This window comes from Mytilus galloprovincialis, chromosome 11 (genome assembly GCF_965363235.1).
Source record: "Mytilus galloprovincialis chromosome 11, xbMytGall1.hap1.1, whole genome shotgun sequence".
Taxonomy (NCBI): Eukaryota; Metazoa; Mollusca; class Bivalvia; order Mytilida; family Mytilidae; genus Mytilus; species Mytilus galloprovincialis.
This window is the reverse complement of record NC_134848.1, coordinates 46,434,717-46,456,416: the sequence shown is the minus strand read 5'-3', so window position 1 is coordinate 46,456,416 and position 21,700 is coordinate 46,434,717. Positions and strand designations below refer to the sequence as shown.

Sequence of the window (21,700 nt, the reverse complement as noted above, 5' to 3'; positions counted from 1 at the left end):
TGTCCCTATACAACATAGTTTACCTTCTTTATCCAGCGATAGTAACATTTTTCGCCTTATTTCCTTTTTGTCCGCTTTTCATGACTTATGTTTTGGACCTTAAGATGGATGAACATTTTGCCACTGGTCCCTTAGCAAACAACTATTCAATAAGTCCATTAAAAAAAGACTTAGTTATTTACTAATACATGTAGTTGTTTAATGTTTAGATTTACGCATTTCTGAAGAATGTAATTCCAGAAAACGCTCCTGACGAATGAAATGTATAAATTGAAGTTTTTTTCATAAACACTATTTTAATAGTTTTAAATTTAAATTTGAAAGGTGGTTTTGGTACATCAAGATATTTTCACTTTTCCATTTGTTTTACTCCAAAGCGTGTATATGGCTTTGTACGTATTGTCTATGTGGCAGCCGGATAATGTACATGTACTACTTTTGTTTATTTTGTTATTAAAAATACATGGTCTCATGAAAAATGTATTTGAATTAGTGTTAAGAAAAAACATGTATTCTCGGCAGTCCCAGATCCGGTCCACATGCTACACTATGAAGTAAAGAAATCGATTACATTCTCTTATGTAGAGTTATCGGTCCTTGCTATCTCTCAAATGAGCATGGACCGATAACTCTGCATGGGAGATAGACAGGATCGATAACTCTGCATGGGAGATTGGAATCGATTAGTGTATATGATTGATTGATTGTTGGTTGCTTAACGTCCAGTGGCAAATATTTCATGCATATTCAGGACGAGAACAAGTTCACAATAAATACAATAGGTAGGTTGATACAAAAGAGGCCATCTGGGATGATGGTCAAGAAAAATTGGACTGCCACTTGAAAATGAGGGTATGTGGATAGGGACAGAAATTTTGCCTTGCAACAGGCCACCTACAGACCCCTCAAAGAGTTGTTGCAAGAGTTCTTAACGTGCAAAGAGCGTGGCACTTCCTTTACACGAGGCATCGGATTTAACGTCCCCTTCTGACCGGACGTGACTGCGAACTTGATACATCCCGCACAGCCAAACGGACGCCCCACTTCGGCAAGCGTTTTACGGCCGGTCGGGAGAAGACCAAATGACCATATTTCTATACCCCAGTCACCCTTGGGGGTATTTTTTTTAGTGTATATGAAGTTGCATCTTAATATAAATTATATACGGAAACAAATTGACATTTTTTATTCAAGCAAAACACAAAAACAAATACATTCCAGGCTAATTCGGTTTATTTTTTTTTATAGTGATATATACATGTAGGTAAAAAAATAAAACAATCAACAACGAAACAAATGAGCATACTTGACAATATAAAAAATTGTAATGTTTACTCCATAAATTAGTCTTAAGTATCCAATAATCTGACGTACATTTTACTGATATCTCATTTCAGACAAATACTGGTTAAAACTTTGTCATTAAGGCAGTGCCATTCTTTACTGTAAATTCCTCAGGATTCTTCTTATTCGATTTTCTAAAATAACAAATGAAATTTAGAGACTTAGTAAGCGCGCTCACATACCCCACGCCCCCACATTGTCACTGGCAAAATAAAATAACTCTCAAAAATATTGAATCATAATTTCCTGTCAATATGCACATCTACATAGTACAAATGTATGTCCTTATTATCTAAAAGTTTTCATGAAATTCAGTTGTGAGGTTTCAGAGGAGTTTTGATTACAAACTGTTGCAGTAGTATATTGAATCATTTAAGTATTTTTCAAAGGCTCGTAACTACTAGAATAAAAATTGAATCATAATTTCTTGTCGATGTGCACATCTACATAATATGCCCTTATTATCTAAAAGGTTTTATGATATTCTGTTGTGAGGATTAAGAGGAGTTTTGATTACAAACTGTTGCAGAAGTATATTGAATCAAAAAAGTTCAAACGGGCGTAATTTCTAGAATAAAAATTAAATCACAATTTCCTGTCGATATGCACATCTACATAATATGCCCTTATTAGGTCTTTCCACTTTTCTGTGGAAAGACCTATTGTTTTTCTTCTGATTATTTTTTTTTTTTCTTCCGCCTAATTTTGTTCTTGCGATAAACATTTGTTTCGCAATATGTCGCTTAGATATTTTGTATATGATATCGAACAGTTTATGCGCTTTTGAAATTTACCCTGCGTAAACAAATACTTTTCTTTGTAGGAGTTATCTCCCCAAACACTGTTTTCCTTGTTATCGCATCTCCTTCGCAACCGTAAAAGATTATGACAAATTTATTTTACAAAATTGCTCGTTATATCCTTCGCATGATTTGTCCTATTTTGACCGAAGCGATATGACCGCTCCATATGAGAGTAATTTCCCCTTATGCATCTGATATAAGTGATATGAATTTCTATCTTATAAACCATAAGTGATAGAGACCTAGGATCTTTTGATTTGAGGTCCTTGGTCCCAAAAAATGAAAATTAGGTCAAGGTCAAAGGTCAAGGTCATATTTTAATATTTGAATTTGGCTTATTTTCACTTATATCCAAAGACTGTATAAGATATCAACAAATTATTTTTACTAAATTGTTAGTTGCGACATGTCGTAAGATGTACATTTTGATTGCAAGCGTACGTTGAATGTAAAAGGGAATTTTCTCCCCTCTTGTATTAAAAAATACGCGTTTGGTGATATAACTCATTAACTAAATATAATTAAGACCTATGGTCTTTTGATTTGAGGTCCTTGGTTTATGACCTTGAAATTGATCTCAAGGTCATAGCTTGATTTGACGTTCTAGATTTTGACCTTTGCTTTTATTCTATATGTATACATGATAAAGATATACAACTTTTAGAAAAAGGTATCAAACCATTTAACCTTGAAAAAAACAACCGGAAGTGACCTTTTGTAAACCGGAAGTAGCTATTTTTTGTACTTTATTAATATCAAAGTATATAGAACCAGATATTTTTGCAATCGGTTTCAAGTAAATATTCAAATACAATCGGAAGTAACATTTTTCAAACCGGAAGTAACAAATTATCTCCCTTATTTAAAAAAAAATGTATGGAAACAATATATTTTTGGAATCAGCTTACTAGGAGCTATCATTTGACAATTGAAATGACATTTTAAACTTAGTTTCACAACTTTTCATATCAAAATACATTGTTTTGATGGAAAGACCTTCAATTGTTCTCTGAACAATTGGTTTTTAATTATCTAAAAGGTTTTATGATATTCTGTTGTGAGGTTTCAGAGAAGTTTTGATTACAAACTGTTGCAGAAGTATATTAAAGCAAAAAAGTTCAAACGGGCGTAATTTCTAGAATAAAAATCAAATCAAAATTTCCTGTCGATATGCTCATCTACATAGTATGTCCATATTCTCTAAAAGGTTTTATGATATTCTGTTGTGAGGTTTCAGAGGAGTTTTGATTACAAACTGTTGCATAAGTATATTGAAGCAAAAAAGTTCAAACGGGCGTAATTTCTAGAATAAAAATTAAATCACAATTTCCTGTCGATATGCACATCTACATAATATGCCCTTATTATCTAAAAGGTTTTATGATATTCTGTTGTGAGGATTAAGAGGAGTTTTGATTACAAACTGTTGCAGAAGTATATTTAATCATTTAAGTATTGTTCAAAGGCTCGTGACATCATGTACTAGAATAAAAATTGAATCACAATTTCCTGTCGATATGCACATCTGCATAGTATGTCCGTAATCTCAAAAAGGTTTTATGACAGTCTGTTGTGAGCTTTCAGAGGAGTTTTGATTACAAACTGTTGCAGAAGTATATTGAAGCAAAAAAGTTCAAACGGGCGTAATTTCTAGAATAAAAATTAAATCACAATTTCCTGTCGATATGCACATCTACATAATATGCCCTTATTATCTAAAAGGTTTTATGATATTCTGTTGTGAGGTTTCAGAGGAGTTTTTGTTGCAAACTGTTGCAGAAGTATATTGAAGCAAAAAGTTCAAAGGAGCGTAACTTCTAGAATAAAAATCAAATCATAATTTCCTGTCGATATGCAAATCTATATAGTATGTTCTAGATAACGTGCAGTGGCAAATATTACATCCATATCAGGACCGAAAACATGAAGATGTTGTATTAGTATGAAACCTACGCTATACTAGTTCGACATGTTGAGCTGGATTTAAACGTGTAAACAACTATTTAATGCCGCATGATAATACATCTGACGCGACAAATTACAATTTTTAAATAATGTCCTGCCGATGATTATACCTAAGACCTCCCACACGCAAGACGGGCATGCTCCCTACAGATCAAAGTGACAATTACTATAATGAAAAAAAAGGTGACAAAAGAGTCACTTGCACAGCGAATTCCAGTAAGTTACTGTGTTTGCATAAACGGACATAGTTTATGCATTAGACACGCACCATTTATCATCAATGTTTCAATTCTATCAATTGCTATCGATGATACAATGTACCAAGGATGTCTTTGGTCTGAAAACATATTTTTTTATATAATGAAAAAGTGCCTTATATAGTATGAATTGTATGAAAATTAATTTTAAAGAGATAAATATACGGACGTACATGTACGTACAGACAGACATTGGTAACATTAAACGCCCCTCCGTAGCGGCGGGGGCATAACAATAAATACTAGCATTTGTTCAATACCGTAGTTGACTAAACTCACTTTCCAAAATTCTTTCCATCTTCTATACTTTCAGGCAGATGTTGATTCAGTGTTTCCGGAAGAAGTAACGTCAATCCTGCAGCAATCAAGCAGGCCCCGCCAAATATAACCAATGGTACGGCTGTTCCAGTAGTGCCCCCAACTAAATCAGCCTGAAGTTGAAAAGTTCATTTCGAAATATTTTTGAAACTGATTATTTAAATTGGTATTGATAAGCGATTCATGTGACATGTATCATACATTAAATCGTGATCATATGGACTTTGCTACAAGATTTCATAAAACTCTGATTTGCAGTTTTGGGTAAAGGTGAACGGATCAATTAGCATCACGACGGGCACAGAGAGGTTAATATCCTTCTTCCCTTGGACACGAGCCACCCCCCCCCCCCCCCCCCCCCCGTCTTGTAAGTCAAGCATATCATAATATTTCCGCTGTTTTAAATGACATTTTATCATTTTGTTTTCTTTTTTTCTGCGACCTTGTAATAATCTTGTTTTAGGTTTAAAGAGATATGTACTGTTTTTGTTGGAATTGGTTTACATTTGTCATTGGTGGGCCTTCTATGATAGCTGACTATTCGGTATGGATTTTACTCTTTGCTGAAGCCTACGGTGACATTTAAGTGTTTCAGTGACATGAAACCATTTACGACATTCCTTTCTTGGGTTATTCTTGGAATCGATACATTGCATTTATAAGCACTGTTAAGCATCAAATAGCTTGTCTTTACGGGCTAAATGTATATGCCGATATTTTGACTGTTTCGTTAATGGTCGTATAAAGTACATACAGTATCGGCTATGAAAGGCGAAATCATTCCACCAACACGTGCCCAGCACGAGCTTGATCCCATTCCTGCGTTACGTATGGCTGTTGGAAATACTTCAGCAGATATGACGTATATTGTTGCAAAAGCTGCAGTTGAAAACAGTTTGCCTATCATAGCTAATGCTGTTGTCAATGGTTGCAGATCTGAAAATTAAAATAAACTATGCTGCAAAAAACAGTACTGGTTAGTTTAAAAAAAGCACCATTGAATATGGTGATTTTATATGTAAGAAGTTAGTGTTGGAATGTATTCAGTCTATTATACTGAAAATGAATCGAATTGTGTCTGAGAAAATAACCTCTTTGATTCAATTTAGACATTCATTATGAAATCGACACGATGATTTTGTAAGGCAGACAAGAACATTTGGTCCCATTTGAAAAGTCCTCCGTTATGTTAATAAATCTGTAGCGCCTTCTCTGGATGGTAAACATTTTCCAAATGAAAAAAAGTATACGCGCATTTAAAATTACCGTTTTTTGCACGTCATCTTTGTATATTTAATGACAAGGAAAACACGTCAATTGATATTTCGAAGGTAAAAGTATACAAATAAAATAACGCAGATAGATAGAACAATTTAAATCTTATTAAATAAAGTAATATTTAAGGTGGTACCTAACACTACAGGGAGATAACTCTGTAAAATCAGCAGAACGTTTTAATGACGTTGTGTTGTTAAGGGAATTTTAAGTATCTCAATGATCAAAATAAGTGTTTGTCAAACTGCTATATAACCAGTGTAAATTTTCTGATTAAACGGTTGGGTCAGATTATTTGATTTTTTTTTTATATTTTTGTTAAAGGGTCAAAGTAAATACTGTGTCAAAATTTTATTAAAATTAAACGAGCCAAATTAATTTTAGTGAAAGTGTTGGGTACCACCTTAAGTTATAAAAATTCAAGGTTTGATGAGAGGTTTATTCCTATTATCAGTCTATACTGGTTCTTTGTCCTCTACGTCTTTCTTCCAGATTCCATGAGTGACTCAGTTACCCGTATGTTGCAAGGGAGATAACCAGCCTTACCTTTCCCGCCATAATTAACAGTGAATATTGTGCTAAGACAAGATAACCCTCCAATAGTCATGTAAATAATATGACTCTTTTTCCGACCTATTCTATCGATCATGAAAATAGGTAAAGCATGTCCTGGAAATTCCATCAGAACACTAAGGAGAAAATTAATGTAGTAATCTCCATACAACATTCCTGTGTTCAGTGACAAACCATAAAACACCATACTGGCTACCATCCTGGAAAGGAAAGAGAGAACAATTAATGATACGCTCTTTTAAATTATGTACAAACTTAAACAGCCTTCACGTTTAACTTTTGAGTCCACCAGGTAGAAGCACAATTTTTGAAAATATTAGTTAGATTTTGTTGGCTTGTAGAGAGGAATTTTAAAAGCCCGAAAGCATTGCCGTAGGACTTAAGCGTGAAGACTGTGTACATGACCGATACACCTTTCTAGAAATGCAATCATCCGACAAAACTGACTTATACCCAAGAAGAGTGGGTTGAGGACGGCATGATAGTGCTAGCATAATACTTTGGTACGTGGTATAGTCGTAGTAGAAGTGTGGTTGGGTCGCGGTGAAAACGTGATGGTTGTAGTGAGGTCATAGCAACGTCGCTTTAAGATCGTAGCACAATCTCTCCGACTAGAATCGCGATTTAGCTACGCTCTCGCTACGATGGTACATCCATATTTGTGAGCTCACCACGACCTTACTACGCTTCTACTACGACCTGATGTCGCCACCACCGCACCACGATTGTTTTGGAAATGTTCCAAGTTTGCCACGCTCATCACGATCATAGAGACCTTACCACGACCATTCCACGACCGTACGACCATCTTACTGCGGTTTTTTTTTCTGAGATCGTAGTGCGATCGTGGCCTAGTGTGACTGTTGGTTTAAATGAGGATCTGAATAGGGTTTTTCAAATTCTTCAATTAATGTATTTTATTGATTTTTTTTAATGGTTGTCCTGTTTTCATTGTTTTCATTTCTCAATTAGTGTCTGACTTGGGATTTATGTTAGAAAAAAATATGTTTAAATCAACTTAAATATAAAGAAATAGGTAATAGAAATAAAGAAGATGATAATTACAGAAGTTAAGACTACCTCCAACCAATCAAATGAACTTTATTATTAATCACAAAATAATTAGATGAAAAGGTACATTAGATGCATTTTTTAATACTTTTATATGATCAATATAAAAATATAACCATGTATATAGAATTATCTATCAATAACTGCGAGTACTCTAAGATCTATGCATTGTGTCATTTAGGTTTTTGTGAGATTTTTTGTGCGTTGAATCAATCTAAAGAGTTAAGCCCTTTTCAATTAAATTGTGTTCTAACGTTGTGCTGTAAGACCACGGTGCTATGTTAGGGGTGGGTTAAGCGCCAAATACATGTTTAACCCCGCCCATTTTTTATGTCAATGTCAAACGCAGGCAGGTGCATGTAACTCAGTGTATCGTTTTATACATAAATCCGCCCAGGTAATTTGTCGTTTAAATTATTCTACATCAGTAGTTACGTGGCCTTTTATGGCTTGCTATGCGGTGGGAGTTTTGCACAAAATTGAAGACCGTACGGTGGCCTTCCTATGTTGTTTGATCGCTGGTTGTCTGTTGTCTCATTGGCAAGAGTACCACATCTTCTTATTGGTATGTTGTGCAATTAATGCGAGTAAAAATACACGAATGACTCATTTAAACAACATTTAAATTTAAAGAAGAATAATTCATTATAGATACCAGCATTAAAGTTTTGTACGACATTCGCGCGTTTCGTCTACAAAATACTCATCAGTAACGTTCGTATCCAAAAAGTAAAAAAAGGACAAATATAGTGGCACACATCCTACCAATTATAAAATATCACAACAGTACGACAACCCAAAGTTCTGTCTGAAAACAACAGCCACACTTTTCCCGCTTCTTTCTTTTCTGGTGCTAATTCTTCCATAACTTTTTCTGAGAATTCTGTTTTGTTGATGTAAGCAGCATGTTTAAGTAGAGCGGCTGCCTCTTTTTTTCTGCCTTTTCCACTCAACCATCTGGGAGATTCTGGTACAAACCTAATAAATAATTCTACGTTTATATACTTAAACAAGAATGTGCCCTTAAAACATGAATGCTCCATTCGCACTTTCTTTTTCTATGTTCAGTGGACCGTGACATTGCGGATAAAAACTCTGATTTGGCATTAAAATAAAAAAGATCACATCATAGGAATATCTGGAACATGTGTAATAAGTTTCAAGTTGATTGGACTTCAACTTTATCAAAAACTACACTGACCAAAAACTTTAACCTTGAAGCGGAACATACGGACGGAAAAGCGGATGCATATACTACAAAACACAATTCCCCATGACGGGCATAAAACAGTGAAAACATCATAATATTTAATTTATCGTATGGAAGATCAGTAAATTGCAGTGTGAATTCTTTATAATTTAATTCAAGTTTTATTTCATTCTCAAAAAAGAAAGTAAAAATATAGTAAAATGGTTATAACTCTAATTGAAAAATTATAAAAAAGTGATGTCTTCGGCTAAATTCATTTTTAGAACAGTTGTCAATGACCCCATATAGGGGCATCATATTTGTGTTGAGTGTGAATTCAATAAACAAGCGTTTTTATATCTTACATGTATAGAGTCTGTAAACAGTTCAGTGCTGATATTTACGATGATTATGAACACACAACAGCTATATTAACTTTGTTGCACACGGTAAGAGTTTGACAATTGAAGGCCAAATAGACAATCAATGCCGAGTAAAGACAGAAAGTATAGCCAGCAATTTTTCATCTAATGCACTGCGTGACTTAAAGAGTTGTTAATAAAAATACTAAAAATCCAAGCTTAAATAAACGTCCTTATGTAATTCTGTCAGAGAACCGCAATATTGCTGGTTCGTTCTAGTATATACATTTATAATAAGACAAGGCTACATACCACCAGAGAGCAAGGAACAGACCAATAGGGATGGTTAAGTATTTATATAATAAGACAAGGCTACATACCACCAGAGAGCAAGAAACAGACCATTAGGGATGGTTAAGTATTCATATAATAAGATAAGTCTACATACCACCAGATAGCAAGGAAAAGACCAATAGGGACGGTTAAGTATTTATATAATAAGACAAGGCTACATACATTGTACCACCAGAGAGCAAGGAACAGACCAATAGGGATGGTTAAGTATTCATATAATAAGATAAGTCTACATACCACCAGATACATGTAGCAAGGAACAGACCAATAGGGATGGTTAAGTATTTATATAATAAGACAAGGCTACATACCACCAGAAAGCAAGGAACAGATCAATAGGGATGGTTAAGTATTTATATAATAAGACAAGGCTACATACCAGCAGAAAGCAAGGAACAGATCAATAGGGATGGTTAAGTATTTATATAATAAGACAGGGCTACATACTACCAGAGTGCAAGGAATAGACCAATAGGGATGGTTAAGTATTTATAAGACAAGGCTACATACCACCAGAGAGCAAGGAAAAGACCAATAGGTAAGGTTAAAGCAATAATTATCCAGTTCCACTGTCTGACGTAGTACGATATCAAGATGTAAAATAGACTTCCTACTGGCCCAATTAATGCTATCACCAGTCCAACGAATGTTCTTCTTGATGGTCCAACCCATTCCATTCCTGGTACAAACACAATAAAATATACTCTTTTTTAAGAGAGGTATGTTAATTGTGTAAATTTGGAAAAGTTAAGTATATAGTACAAAATTAAGGACGTTCACCATTTATGTCCAGTTTTGTCTTTTTTGTTTGTTTTCCTCGTACGTTCAAGATCAGAAGGTTATTGGACACTCCTATTATATGTTAAAAAAAGCTAGTATGTTTGAAAAACGTTAAGTACATGAATTACCAACTCTTACGAAACATCACTGATAAATTGATTTTAGTGTTTTTTCTTTCTTTCTACGTGTATGGCTGTCTCTCATTCTATGTTCTTTGATTTTTTTTTGGTAAGAAATAAGTGCAGACTAGTATTCTTTATTGTAATATGTCCCAAAGTAAGAAGTCTATGTATCATAGGTGTCATGACTGGTTTCAAGTTTGTTATGTCTTGGTTAAGGTGGCACGGTAGTATTTGCATTCCAGAATTTAGGTTGCTCTTTTGTGTACCCTACTTAGGTTAATGTATCTAAACAGTGTGATTGGACAAAATATACAGTATCAACTGAACATACTTTCCCAAACTGAGGGATGAATCAGGTGTAGAAAAATATGAAATAATTTTACATACAGATGAAAATGAATTTTTGAGAATTTTTTTTAAAATTTGTATTCACTGCACCATAAAAGACCTAAAAGTACTAGTGGCCTTAGGTTTTCAAAAATAGCAAAAAAAGTAAACGGTCATGATACATATTCAAATTCATTTCTGAATAGTAAAATGATAGTAATTCAGTTAAATGTGAATGTAGAATTTTTTTGCAGTGTTAGAAAGTGTTGAAAATTCTAAAAAGGGTTTCATTATCCCTATGGGCCAGGAAATAATACCGTGCCACCTATAGTTGAAACTTAAAAATAACAAAAACGTTATTGTTAAATAAGATACTAATTGCCGGAATGTTCGGTGGGGCAAGGAACCGATTAATTACGAAAGTGACAATAAGACTTGTATAAAAATATAAAAAGAGTTACTTACCAATTACATACACTGTCATAAACATTCCCACAGCACAAAAACCGGTACAAAAGCGGAGAATGACAAACATCGTGTAGTTAACAGAAAAGGATAGAGATATTCCGGATGCCAACATGAGAATCGATGCCATTAGTAAGGTTTTCTTTCTTCCTATACTGACAAGAAATGTAAAAGAAATATATTTTTATTCTTTCGATCGTTCATCTGATAATTTGCGACAGATTTGTACTGGTAGTTTTCTTAAATGTAACTCAAAACTCAATTTTTAAGGAAATATGGAAGTATGAAAAAAAGAACAAAAACATAAGATTTTGTGATACTTTTCAAAAATGAAGTTAACATCTTTCTCTTGCTAAAAAAAGTACAGATACTGTGCTTGTTCTCTAACAAAAAGATTTAAACAATTCTCATTCTTTGTGAGGATTATTTAATTTTTTTTTTTATATAAACGAAAATCATTTTATTGCGAAAATATAAATGAAATATATTATGCATGTGTTTTAAAATCCATTTACACAAAAATAGTTTTAACACAGTAAATATTCACACACTTACGTATCGGAAATAACTCCGAACATAAAAGATCCCAACAGAACACCACCAAAGAATATTGTCTTTGACAAGGAAACTTTGTACTTATCGTCACATACTAAATTTTCCTAAAATGAACAGAGACATATCTACATAAAACAATTCAGAGACATAGTATAAACACAACAACTAATATCATGCAGTACTTAAATCGCGGGCATTTGAATGAATGAATATTTTTAATAAAAAAAATTCACAAGTCATTTGCGAAAGTATATGTAATAATTAATGCTGGGTAAGTGTGAATAACTGCATCATTTTCGATCATTTATTTTTTTTTTAATTTAATTTTGCAACGTCATGACTAATTTAATGTCCAATTTATAATTGTTTATTGTTATGCATTGTTGTTCTTGGTTGTTTTTGTACCAACATTGATGCATTTAATTTCGTTGTGGTGCATTTTCAAGTGAATATGCTGTTATAATTTGATTAAATCTTCTCAAACAATGTACATGCTAACATGGTTATCCGATATATTGACCCAAATCAGATTGAATGGCAGTGAACAGTTTGTTCTATTGTGTTGAATAAAATTTGAATAAGTAGAGAGAAACTTGAAACAGCAAACATTATACTCAAGATCCAATCTACACATAAGTCAAATAATCGACTTTTTCGACTATTTCATTTATTAAAACTCATCTGTATAAAATCATGTAGAAGTGCAACCAAACACGAACACTCAATTTAAAACATCGGTATAAAGGATAGAAAAATACCCCCTCCAGTGGCGGATCCAGCCATTTAAAAAAAAGGGGGGTTCCCAACCCAGAACAAAAAAAGGGGGGGGGGTTCCAACCCCCGAAACCCCACCCCCTGGATCCGCCACTGCCCTCCCAACCAATGAAAAAATAAATATGTATAAAAAAAATTAACAAAAAACGGACTAAACAAAACAATAAATCTCTAACAGAAAAACATAGATAGAAATGTGTTAATTTGGTATTAAAGAAACATTCTTTAGTATAAAGATAAAAAAAAAAAAGAACAAAGATTAAATCTTACTTTCGTAACAAATGTGTTATCAAATAGCTTTTTGCTGTAAACCCATGAACTGCATTTGGATTGTGTAGCATTGATTGGATGACTGTCATTATCAAATACTGTCTGTGATTGGTCAATCTGATATACGTTACATTGTTCGTAAATTTTGTTGTCATGTTTTGACAATGGAATATATGCATCAATTAGTCGTTGATGTACAGATCCTTGGATCTCATACGTGTCGTTCTCTAGGCCAGGAATTCGACACCTAAAAATATGAAAAACAAGAAGTTTACTCTCTCCATAGTTTATCATTATGTTTTTCTTATATTTTGAATATTATGTATGCAATACAATACAATACATACTTTCAAACTCTCTTTCTCTCTCTCAACCTGCCGATATTCTTACTGCTCTTTCTTTATCAACACAGTAGTAATTGTACAGAAAAGAGCATTTCATTGTATTCATAATTAGTCCTTTAAGTTTGGGAACACCACATGAAACACTCCGAGTAAAACGATATTTCCATGGTGGCACACAGATCCGAGATGAAAAAGAAATAAAAGGAAAGAAGTCGGAAATGGACATTGCGGACTTACTGCGAGCACCATAACTGTAAGAGATGGACGAAGTATAATAAATTTTGCTGAAATATTAAGTTATATACTTTAAAAAGGTTATTGTTATTAAATTGAGGCGTGTTTAGCAACAGCGAGCGACAATGTTCATAAATAAAATAGCGATAACCGATTTAGTAGCCAAACATGGGTATCAATAAAGCTAGAACTACATGTATCGATATTAATCACAATGTACTTAAACCTGCGTACAAAACACTTAAGAATTGAATGCTGCTTTTTGTAAATTTATTGGGGTGTAAAAGCGTTGACCGAAGTACATTTTGTATGAAGCGCGGTTTTTATCTAGTTTTCATTTAATTTACCTGTGCACTTTTTTGTGGGACCTCGTGTCATCATGAATGATAAATGTTATTGTCTAATACAATTGTTTCAGGAATAGCACGTGATGTGCAGTTAGCCAATCAGAATAACGTATTATAATGAAACATACATCTAATGTAATTATTTGTTGATAATAAAGTTGAAAAAATAAGTGCATGATATGTTATGATGGTCTGGATGGGTTCCCTCTTGTTCTTTATTCTTAGAATGTTTATACCGTGCTAAATTTGATTTCCCTGTTATTCTTTTTCTGTAGCTTTTTTGCCTATAATTGTCTTCTCTTTTGTTTCTGCGTCTATTTTCCACTTTATCCACACATAGACCCTAACATATTTGATTTATTGAATACAATTTGTTCAAAGAAAGACATATTCAAAAAAGATTTGATTTTATCACTGAAATTCTTCCAATAACGGTCAAAATGACATTAAGTTGGGTTACTTACCAAGTAAATCTTAGTATAGTCTTATCATTTACATTTCTAAACAAACAATTGGCTCGTTTGTCGACCAGTTTTGTATAGACCTGAATTTATATTGATTTGGTTATATATTTTGGCAATGTTTATATGGGGACGAAGTCCCCAATAACAGTAGAAAATTCAATAAAAAAACAAGAAGTAATTGTAACAGGATGCTGTTACGAAGTCTCCCAAACAAAGCTCCCATATTAATTTGACTTGTTTAATTACAAGAATGTATATGGTTTAGGGGTGGGGATCTTGACCGTTTACAAGTTTTCAAACAAGAGGGGGTGGGGTGACCCCCTAGGGACTTCCGTTTTATTTCATTTTATTTATCTTATTGTCCCCTACAAGAATATATATGGTTTAGGGGTGGGGATCTGGACCGTTTACAAGATATTAGCACATTCTCAAATTGAGCGGGGTAGGGGTAACCCCCATGGACTCCCCCTATATTTCAGTTGATGTGTTTTATTGTTCCATACAAGAATATACATGGTTTAGGGGTGGGGATATGGACCGTTTACAAGTTTTCAAACACGAGGGGTGGGGTGACCCCTAAGGGACTTCCTTTTGATTTCTTTTCATTAGTTTTATTGTCCCTTACAAGAATATATATGGTTTAGGGGTGGGGATCTGGACCGTTTACAAGATAATATCACATTCTCAAATTGAACGGGGTGGGGCGACCCCCAGGGACTCCTCTTTAACATCATTAAATTTGTTTTATTGTCCCCTACAAGAATATATATGGTTTAGGGGTGGGGATCTGGACCGTTTACAAGATATTAGCACATTCTCAAATTGAGCGGGGTAGGGGTAACCCCCATGGACTCCCCCTATATTTCAGTTGATGTGTTTTATTGTTCCATACAAGAATATACATGGTTTAGGGGTGGGGATATGGACCGTTTACAAGTTTTCAAACACGAGGGGTGGGGTGACCCCTAAGGGACTTCCTTTTGATTTCTTTTCATTAGTTTTATTGTCCCTTACAAGAATATATATGGTTTAGGGGTGGGGATCTGGACCGTTCACAAGATAATAGCACATTCTCAAATTGAATGGGGTGGGGGTGACCCCCCAGGGACTTCCATTTAATTTCATTCGATTTGTTTTATTGTCCCCTACAAGAATATATATGGTTTAGGGGTGGGGATCTGGACCGTTTACAAGATAATATCACATTCTCAAATTGAACGGGGTGGGGCGACCCCCAGGGACTCCTCTTTAACATCATTAAATTTGTTTTATCGTCCCATTCAAGAATATATATGGTTTAGGGGTGGAGATTTGGACTGTTTACAAGATAATAGCATATTCTCAAATTTAAGGGGGTGGGGATGACCCTCCAGAGATTCCCCCTTTATTTCAGGTGATTTGTTTTATTGTCACTTGATCATTTCCGAAGACTGTGTGTGTTTATCACTTAAAGTTTTCAAGTTATATTCATTTGAAAATTTTCGAAAATAAAATCCCATAGGATTCTATAGTAAACCCCTCCCTTCTTTCAGCCCCCTAAAATACCCCTTAATAGACCCCAATGCACAAACGAACGATTGATGGCTCACCTAGACATGTTAGTCTAACATTTAATGAAATCCTATGTAAATCTGACAAGTGGTTTTGGAGAAACGCTGCGGACAAGTTCATTTTTTTAAAGTGGCGGAAAAAGAAAAAGAAAAAGAAAAGGAAAAAGAAGAATAATAAAAATAATAAGAACTGAGCAAAAACAATAAGTCTCCAAACTTTGTTTGGGAGACTTAAAAATACGGGAAAATTTCCCGAATTTTTCATTGTACTAATGAACTCAAAATCGTTCAAATTTTTTTTGTCGTGTTTTGAAATCCCGGACCTGCGCAGAAATGTACAATGTACTTCCTTTTTCCGGTCTCGTTTGTATGAAACTTTGAGTAAAATATATATTTATCAGTCTAGTATAAAATAGGAAGGAACGCGCATTACCAATTTCATTTTTAATAATTCCTTGATATGAAAAAACGTTACCTGATGATAGCGTTTCTTTGTTTACATTGCATATGACGTCATAATTTAAATAACGTCACAACTAAATCACTAACAACAGAACCAAAATCGGAAACGTTACGGTATTTCCGTTTCTTTTTTTTTAAACAAATATTTAAGTTACAAAAAAATAATTCATACAGACTTCGTCCCCATTTACAGGTAATGCCTGCCTCATATTACTTTCGAAAAACTATTACGATGAAAGAATAATAAAATGACGGCTATTTTCCATTTTTACAGAGGATGACCTTGAGGTCACTCCGATGTATTGTTATCGCTTAAATTTCCGTCATGCATAAATAAGTCAAATTAGTTTTGGGTTTTCAACACCAGTGAAAAAAGTGCATTTTCATACCTGCGATTTCTGTTCTCCGGTTGTACGATGTTTCAACAAAATATGGAATCATTTCAGTTGTTGATTTAGTGGTGAAAATTTGACTGAATTATATCTTAATAAATACGGTTTTATATGTTTAATTGGTGTTCAAGAAAGAGGTCAGGTGCTCTTGTTCATTCATAAAATTATCGTTCATTCATAAATTTATCGTAAAACAAAAATCATTACACAGGGTTATACGTGTAGTGTAAATGACCACCTGTAATCTAAAAATAGCGGTCTCACTAATAACGACAAGAAGAATTTTAGCGACAGGAAGCGTCAAGAACGGACAAGAAGAATAAATTTAGCGACAAGAAGACTATTTAGCGACAAGAAGACTATTTAGCGACATCAAAACTTCTCGTATCGCATGAGGATGACACATATCAAATGAACAATTATGTGTGTGACTTAGTTTTAAGAAATTATGTCAAAGTAACACTATGAAAATATTAGTAAGCTGAAATATATATTTATTTTTTACATGTTTATTTCTTGGGGGATATTTTATTTCTGTCCCATTTTTCAACATTAGCGTCTCGAAAGGTGAAATGTTTTAACTGAATGGTTAATTTAAATTAATTATGAAAATTGTTAAAATTAAATCAATAAAAATAATTATTGCCCAGTTACAAACACTACCAGGGGATAATCCATAGTTATCCCCAACTTTAGCCTGGTAAACTTGTCTCCTTGTGAAATATAAAACATATCAAAAATGATTTCCTGCTTAAGTCTTTAATTTATTGATATAAAGTCAAAACTGTCAGGTTTAATTCTTATATATGTAGATGAAAAATAAAAGTCCCCAAAACATTTAAAACATGGCAGCAATCGCTTTTACAGCCTTTAAGGCTTTGATTGATTTACAGAAGAGTGTCCACCATGCACTTGCACTTCACTATAATAATAGTAGAATAGAATAATCATATACAAGTAGATGAAAATTATATAAACATGCAATCGTAATATTAATAATAATATATATGACAACAAACCAGTGTATTCTCTACGACTATTATTATATAAGTATAATAGTCCAAGGTATACTGATTTCTTGCACTACAATATAATAGTTATTACGGTGAGGTTGAATTTCCTGTCATTTATTCATCATCCAAGCACGAACTTGTATCAGAAAAAATATCTCTGTAAATTAACCCCAGTTTCAGGTATAGAGATGTGATCTGTTTCTGTGACATGTGCTTTTGACCATCCACAAGAACCTGCAGTCATCCGATGTTCAGTACTTCAGTACTTTGATTTTTATTCTAAAGGCTAGCATTTAATTACATTTACTCTCATACTAGTGTTTAATTCATTTGATATACACCATTAAAAAAGGTAGATATCTTGTCATAACATATGACGCCAATGGAAGAAATACGGAAAATTAAACAGTCATACGTATCAGATAAATGACTGGACGAACTACAAGTAGAGTTGAACTGTTAAGTCAAGGTCACAACCAAAAAGTAGTTGAATAAGTAAAACAAAATGGTAACAAAACGACGTTACTATTACATTTTTAAAACTCATGGATTGAATCTGTGGGAGGGGCAGCAATACAATGAAACTATTAGCAAAAATACAAACCATATGTCAAAAAGACGTTAGATATGACAAAAAAAAAACAACAAAAAAACTAAAACATACAGGTATTGAAAATGAAGCATATACATGAAACATATTAAAATAATGTCTATGGAACAGAAACTCGATACCCTGCATGATACCTGAGTTTATTACAAGTTTAAAGTTCATCCAAGATGCCAAAACATTTGTTTTGTGTCAGTGATCTGCTTTTGTCTATATAAAAAAGGATGTGGTTTTTATTGCCAATGAGATTGGTTGATTGTTGTTTGCTTAAGGTGGTACGTAACACTACAGGGAGATAACTTTGTAAAGTCAGCTTAACGTTTTAATTACGTTGTGTTGTAAAGGGAACATAAAGTTTCTCATTGATCAAAATTGGCATTTGTCAAACTGCTATATAACCAGTGTAAAATGGTTGGTTCAAAATCTTTTATATTTTTATATTTTTGTTAAATGGTCAAAGTAAATACTTTGTCAAAATTTTATGAAAATTAAACGAGCCAAATTAATTTTAGTGAAAGTGTAAGTTACCGCCTTAACGTCTTGTGGCATATATTTCATGTTTTTTTTTCCGAACGATTGTCAATGAGGCAACTATATCCAGTCTGGTAAAAAAATGTGAAGACAACGGCAATCACATAAGGTCGTGATTTCTCAATTTAACTTTATCAGGCCTAAATTTACTCCTAAATATGCTATTTCGAAAAGGACCTTGAAATTCACAATTAAACCAAAGGTACAAAAGTGTTATTAATTTTATATACGTCTACGATACTAGTTCTTGCTTTTATTCAACGGGAAAGAGACTTAAAATTGTGGAATTTTGAGCAACATCTAAACTACAATATTCATATAAGAGTAGTAATCCTATTTTGTGCAATTTGGCAAAAAAGGGTAACAATAAAAATAGAACTGTTTGTATCGATATTTATCACAACGTGATTAAAACTGGATACAAAATATTTGTTGATAATATAGTTGAGAAACTATAACTAAGTACATGGTACATGATGGTCTATATGGTGTTGATTAAATATATTTTGCCTTTGAATATTAAAACATTTGGTCAAGATTTCTGTTCTTAAATTTTATTAGGTCCAAATATACCCCTAAATATGCTACTTCGAAACGGACATTGGAATTTACAATTAAACCAATAGATACAAACATTTGTAATAAAAACATATTTTTAGAGTTTGAAATAATGATAAAAAATTATGGTAAGTTGCATCAAATTAATTTCATCTTTAGCATGACTGATTTTATCAGTTTGCAGACATTAACGGTTCACATTAATTAAAGCCTGACCACGATAGAGGATGAACCTATTTGTCGAAACTTTGTTAGTCATGCAGTTTTTTTTTAATCTCAATTAAGCATTAAACATTTTCAACTGGACACAATGCAAATAAAAATCTTTCAATCAAAACTAATACTATTGCTTTTAAAGGAAGCTACTATTCTCAATATTAAAGACCAACAAATAAATCTAAGTTTTGCAAATATCTATCGAAAATTATGATCTTATACTTATAAGTTAATAAGGGAATAAGGATGGACGCAGAATAAAGAATACATTACATGTCTTGTATAAAAATAAGAAGATGCGATATGATTGTCAGTGAGATAACTCTTTACAAGAAACCAAATCACAAAAAAATTAACAACGATTGGTGACAGTACAGCCTTCAACAATGAGTAAAACTAAATTTTTATTACCTGTGTTCCGGAATTCCATTGATAAAGACTGAAAGTCCCATAAAAGGTCCTGTGAGAATCCAACCTATCATTAACAAAACATAGTTCCTCTTTTGGTAGGGTCCAAAAGACCCAATTTGTGTTAAAATGTCGTCAAACTTCATGTTAATTACTAGTGTTGTCCTTAGAATTTAACTTAATGAATAGATATAAAAACAAATTGCATACATGTACACTGATTTGAACTTCCTGTAAAGAGGATAAAGTATCTTAGTGATTGGTAAATGCATGGTAAATATCAACACCAGCTTTAAGCGGTCATCAAAGATACAGATTCATGAAAGATATACACATTTATATATTTATCTAACATAAGTTATAAGTTTTATAGCTGGAAACGTTAAAACTTGTCTACTTTATAGGAAAAACGAATACAAAGAAACAAGAAGTTTTTTGAATAATAAATTAAGATAAGACTACAATTTCAAATGCCAATTGATCATTTACTTTTATCTGTGTAACGTTTTTGCAAATTTATGAGAATGTCACAGTGAATGTAGGTTAAACGACTTTAAAGCTTGAAAAGAAAACGATTACAATTGAGTGCGAATTTATATTTATTCCAAATCTTTATCCAAATTAAACCTATAGATGTAAGGTGTTTCAACTGATTTGGTATAACCGAGCATGTCCATTTTATGTTACGAAACTATGTATTTATTTCTGAAAAAACAAAATAAAATAAAAATCACAAAGAGTAGCGCTAGAAAACCGACGCACAAAATGAGTTACACGCCAGCAGCCTGTTCGTAATAATAATAACATTAGATGTATGTTTCATTATAATACGTTATTCTGATTGGCTAACTAGCAATCTCGTGATATTCCTTAATCAATTGCATTACACAAATGCAACTTTTCATTCGTGATGACACGAGGTCCCACAATAAAGTGCACAGGTAAATGAAATAAAAACTTGATAAATAGCGTGTTTTCATGATCCTATAGGTAAAAATGTAATTATAAGCATTGAATGCCTTTTTTTGTAACTTTATAGGGTTGTAAAAGCGTTGACCGTGCGCACATTTTTAGTATGCGCTTCATACAAAATGTACTTCGGTCAACGCTTTTACACCCCAATAAATTTACAAAAAAGAGCATTCAATTCTTAAATATAAGGGTGTGGATTGTGGTGTACAGAATAGAAGTAAATTGGCAAAAAATCATTAAAGAAATAGAGAAACGCAGACAACAACAAGTAAGAAGAGAGAGAGTAATGAGGTACTGAACTATGAAGAATATAGAATAATGGGCAACAGTATTATGAATAGAGAATAATGGGCAAAAAGTATGAAAAAAATATAGAGAAAATGGAATAAAAAATGAAGAATATAAAAATAAAGGACCCCTCATCCAGACCCTCATATACATGAATCAGAGAGGTTGAAGATCCTAACATGTACTACTTTTGGGTACGAGCGTACTGAAAAAAATATACATTGCTGTATTACCCAGCAACGAGTAGACACACTTGCTGATGGACTATCAATTCGGGGCAGAAATACGTGCATGTCCATGAGAAACATATCGCATCTGTTTAGACTATAGGAATGAATTACTCGTTGTTAATGCTAGTTGTCTTAATTCACCAGCCGTCACGAAGCTCCAATTTTCCAACAGCCTTTAAAAGTTTGTATATATAAAAAGTAATTATATTATACAAAAATACATAACAATATAAAAGAAAGACAGCAAATAGTGCAGAACTCACTTTCCCTTTTTTGTTGA

At 33.2% G+C, this 21,700-nt stretch overlaps 1 protein-coding gene across 1 annotated transcript; it reads right to left on the bottom strand.

Moving 5' to 3' along the window:
- Positions 1-1,171: 1,171 nt before the first annotated feature.
- On the bottom strand, positions 1,172-20,228 carry LOC143052263 (organic cation transporter protein-like). The gene is made up of 10 exons (XM_076225252.1): positions 19,934-20,228; positions 12,805-13,051; positions 11,761-11,864; positions 11,206-11,360; positions 10,022-10,190; positions 8,372-8,584; positions 6,509-6,735; positions 5,442-5,623; positions 4,649-4,800; positions 1,172-1,478 (listed from the first exon to the last, which is right to left on the bottom strand). The coding sequence occupies exons 1-10, from the start codon at positions 20,074-20,076 to the stop codon at positions 1,409-1,411; spliced, it is 1,662 nt and encodes a 553-aa protein (XP_076081367.1). The 5' UTR covers positions 20,077-20,228; the 3' UTR covers positions 1,172-1,408.
- Positions 20,229-21,700: the final 1,472 nt, after the last annotated feature.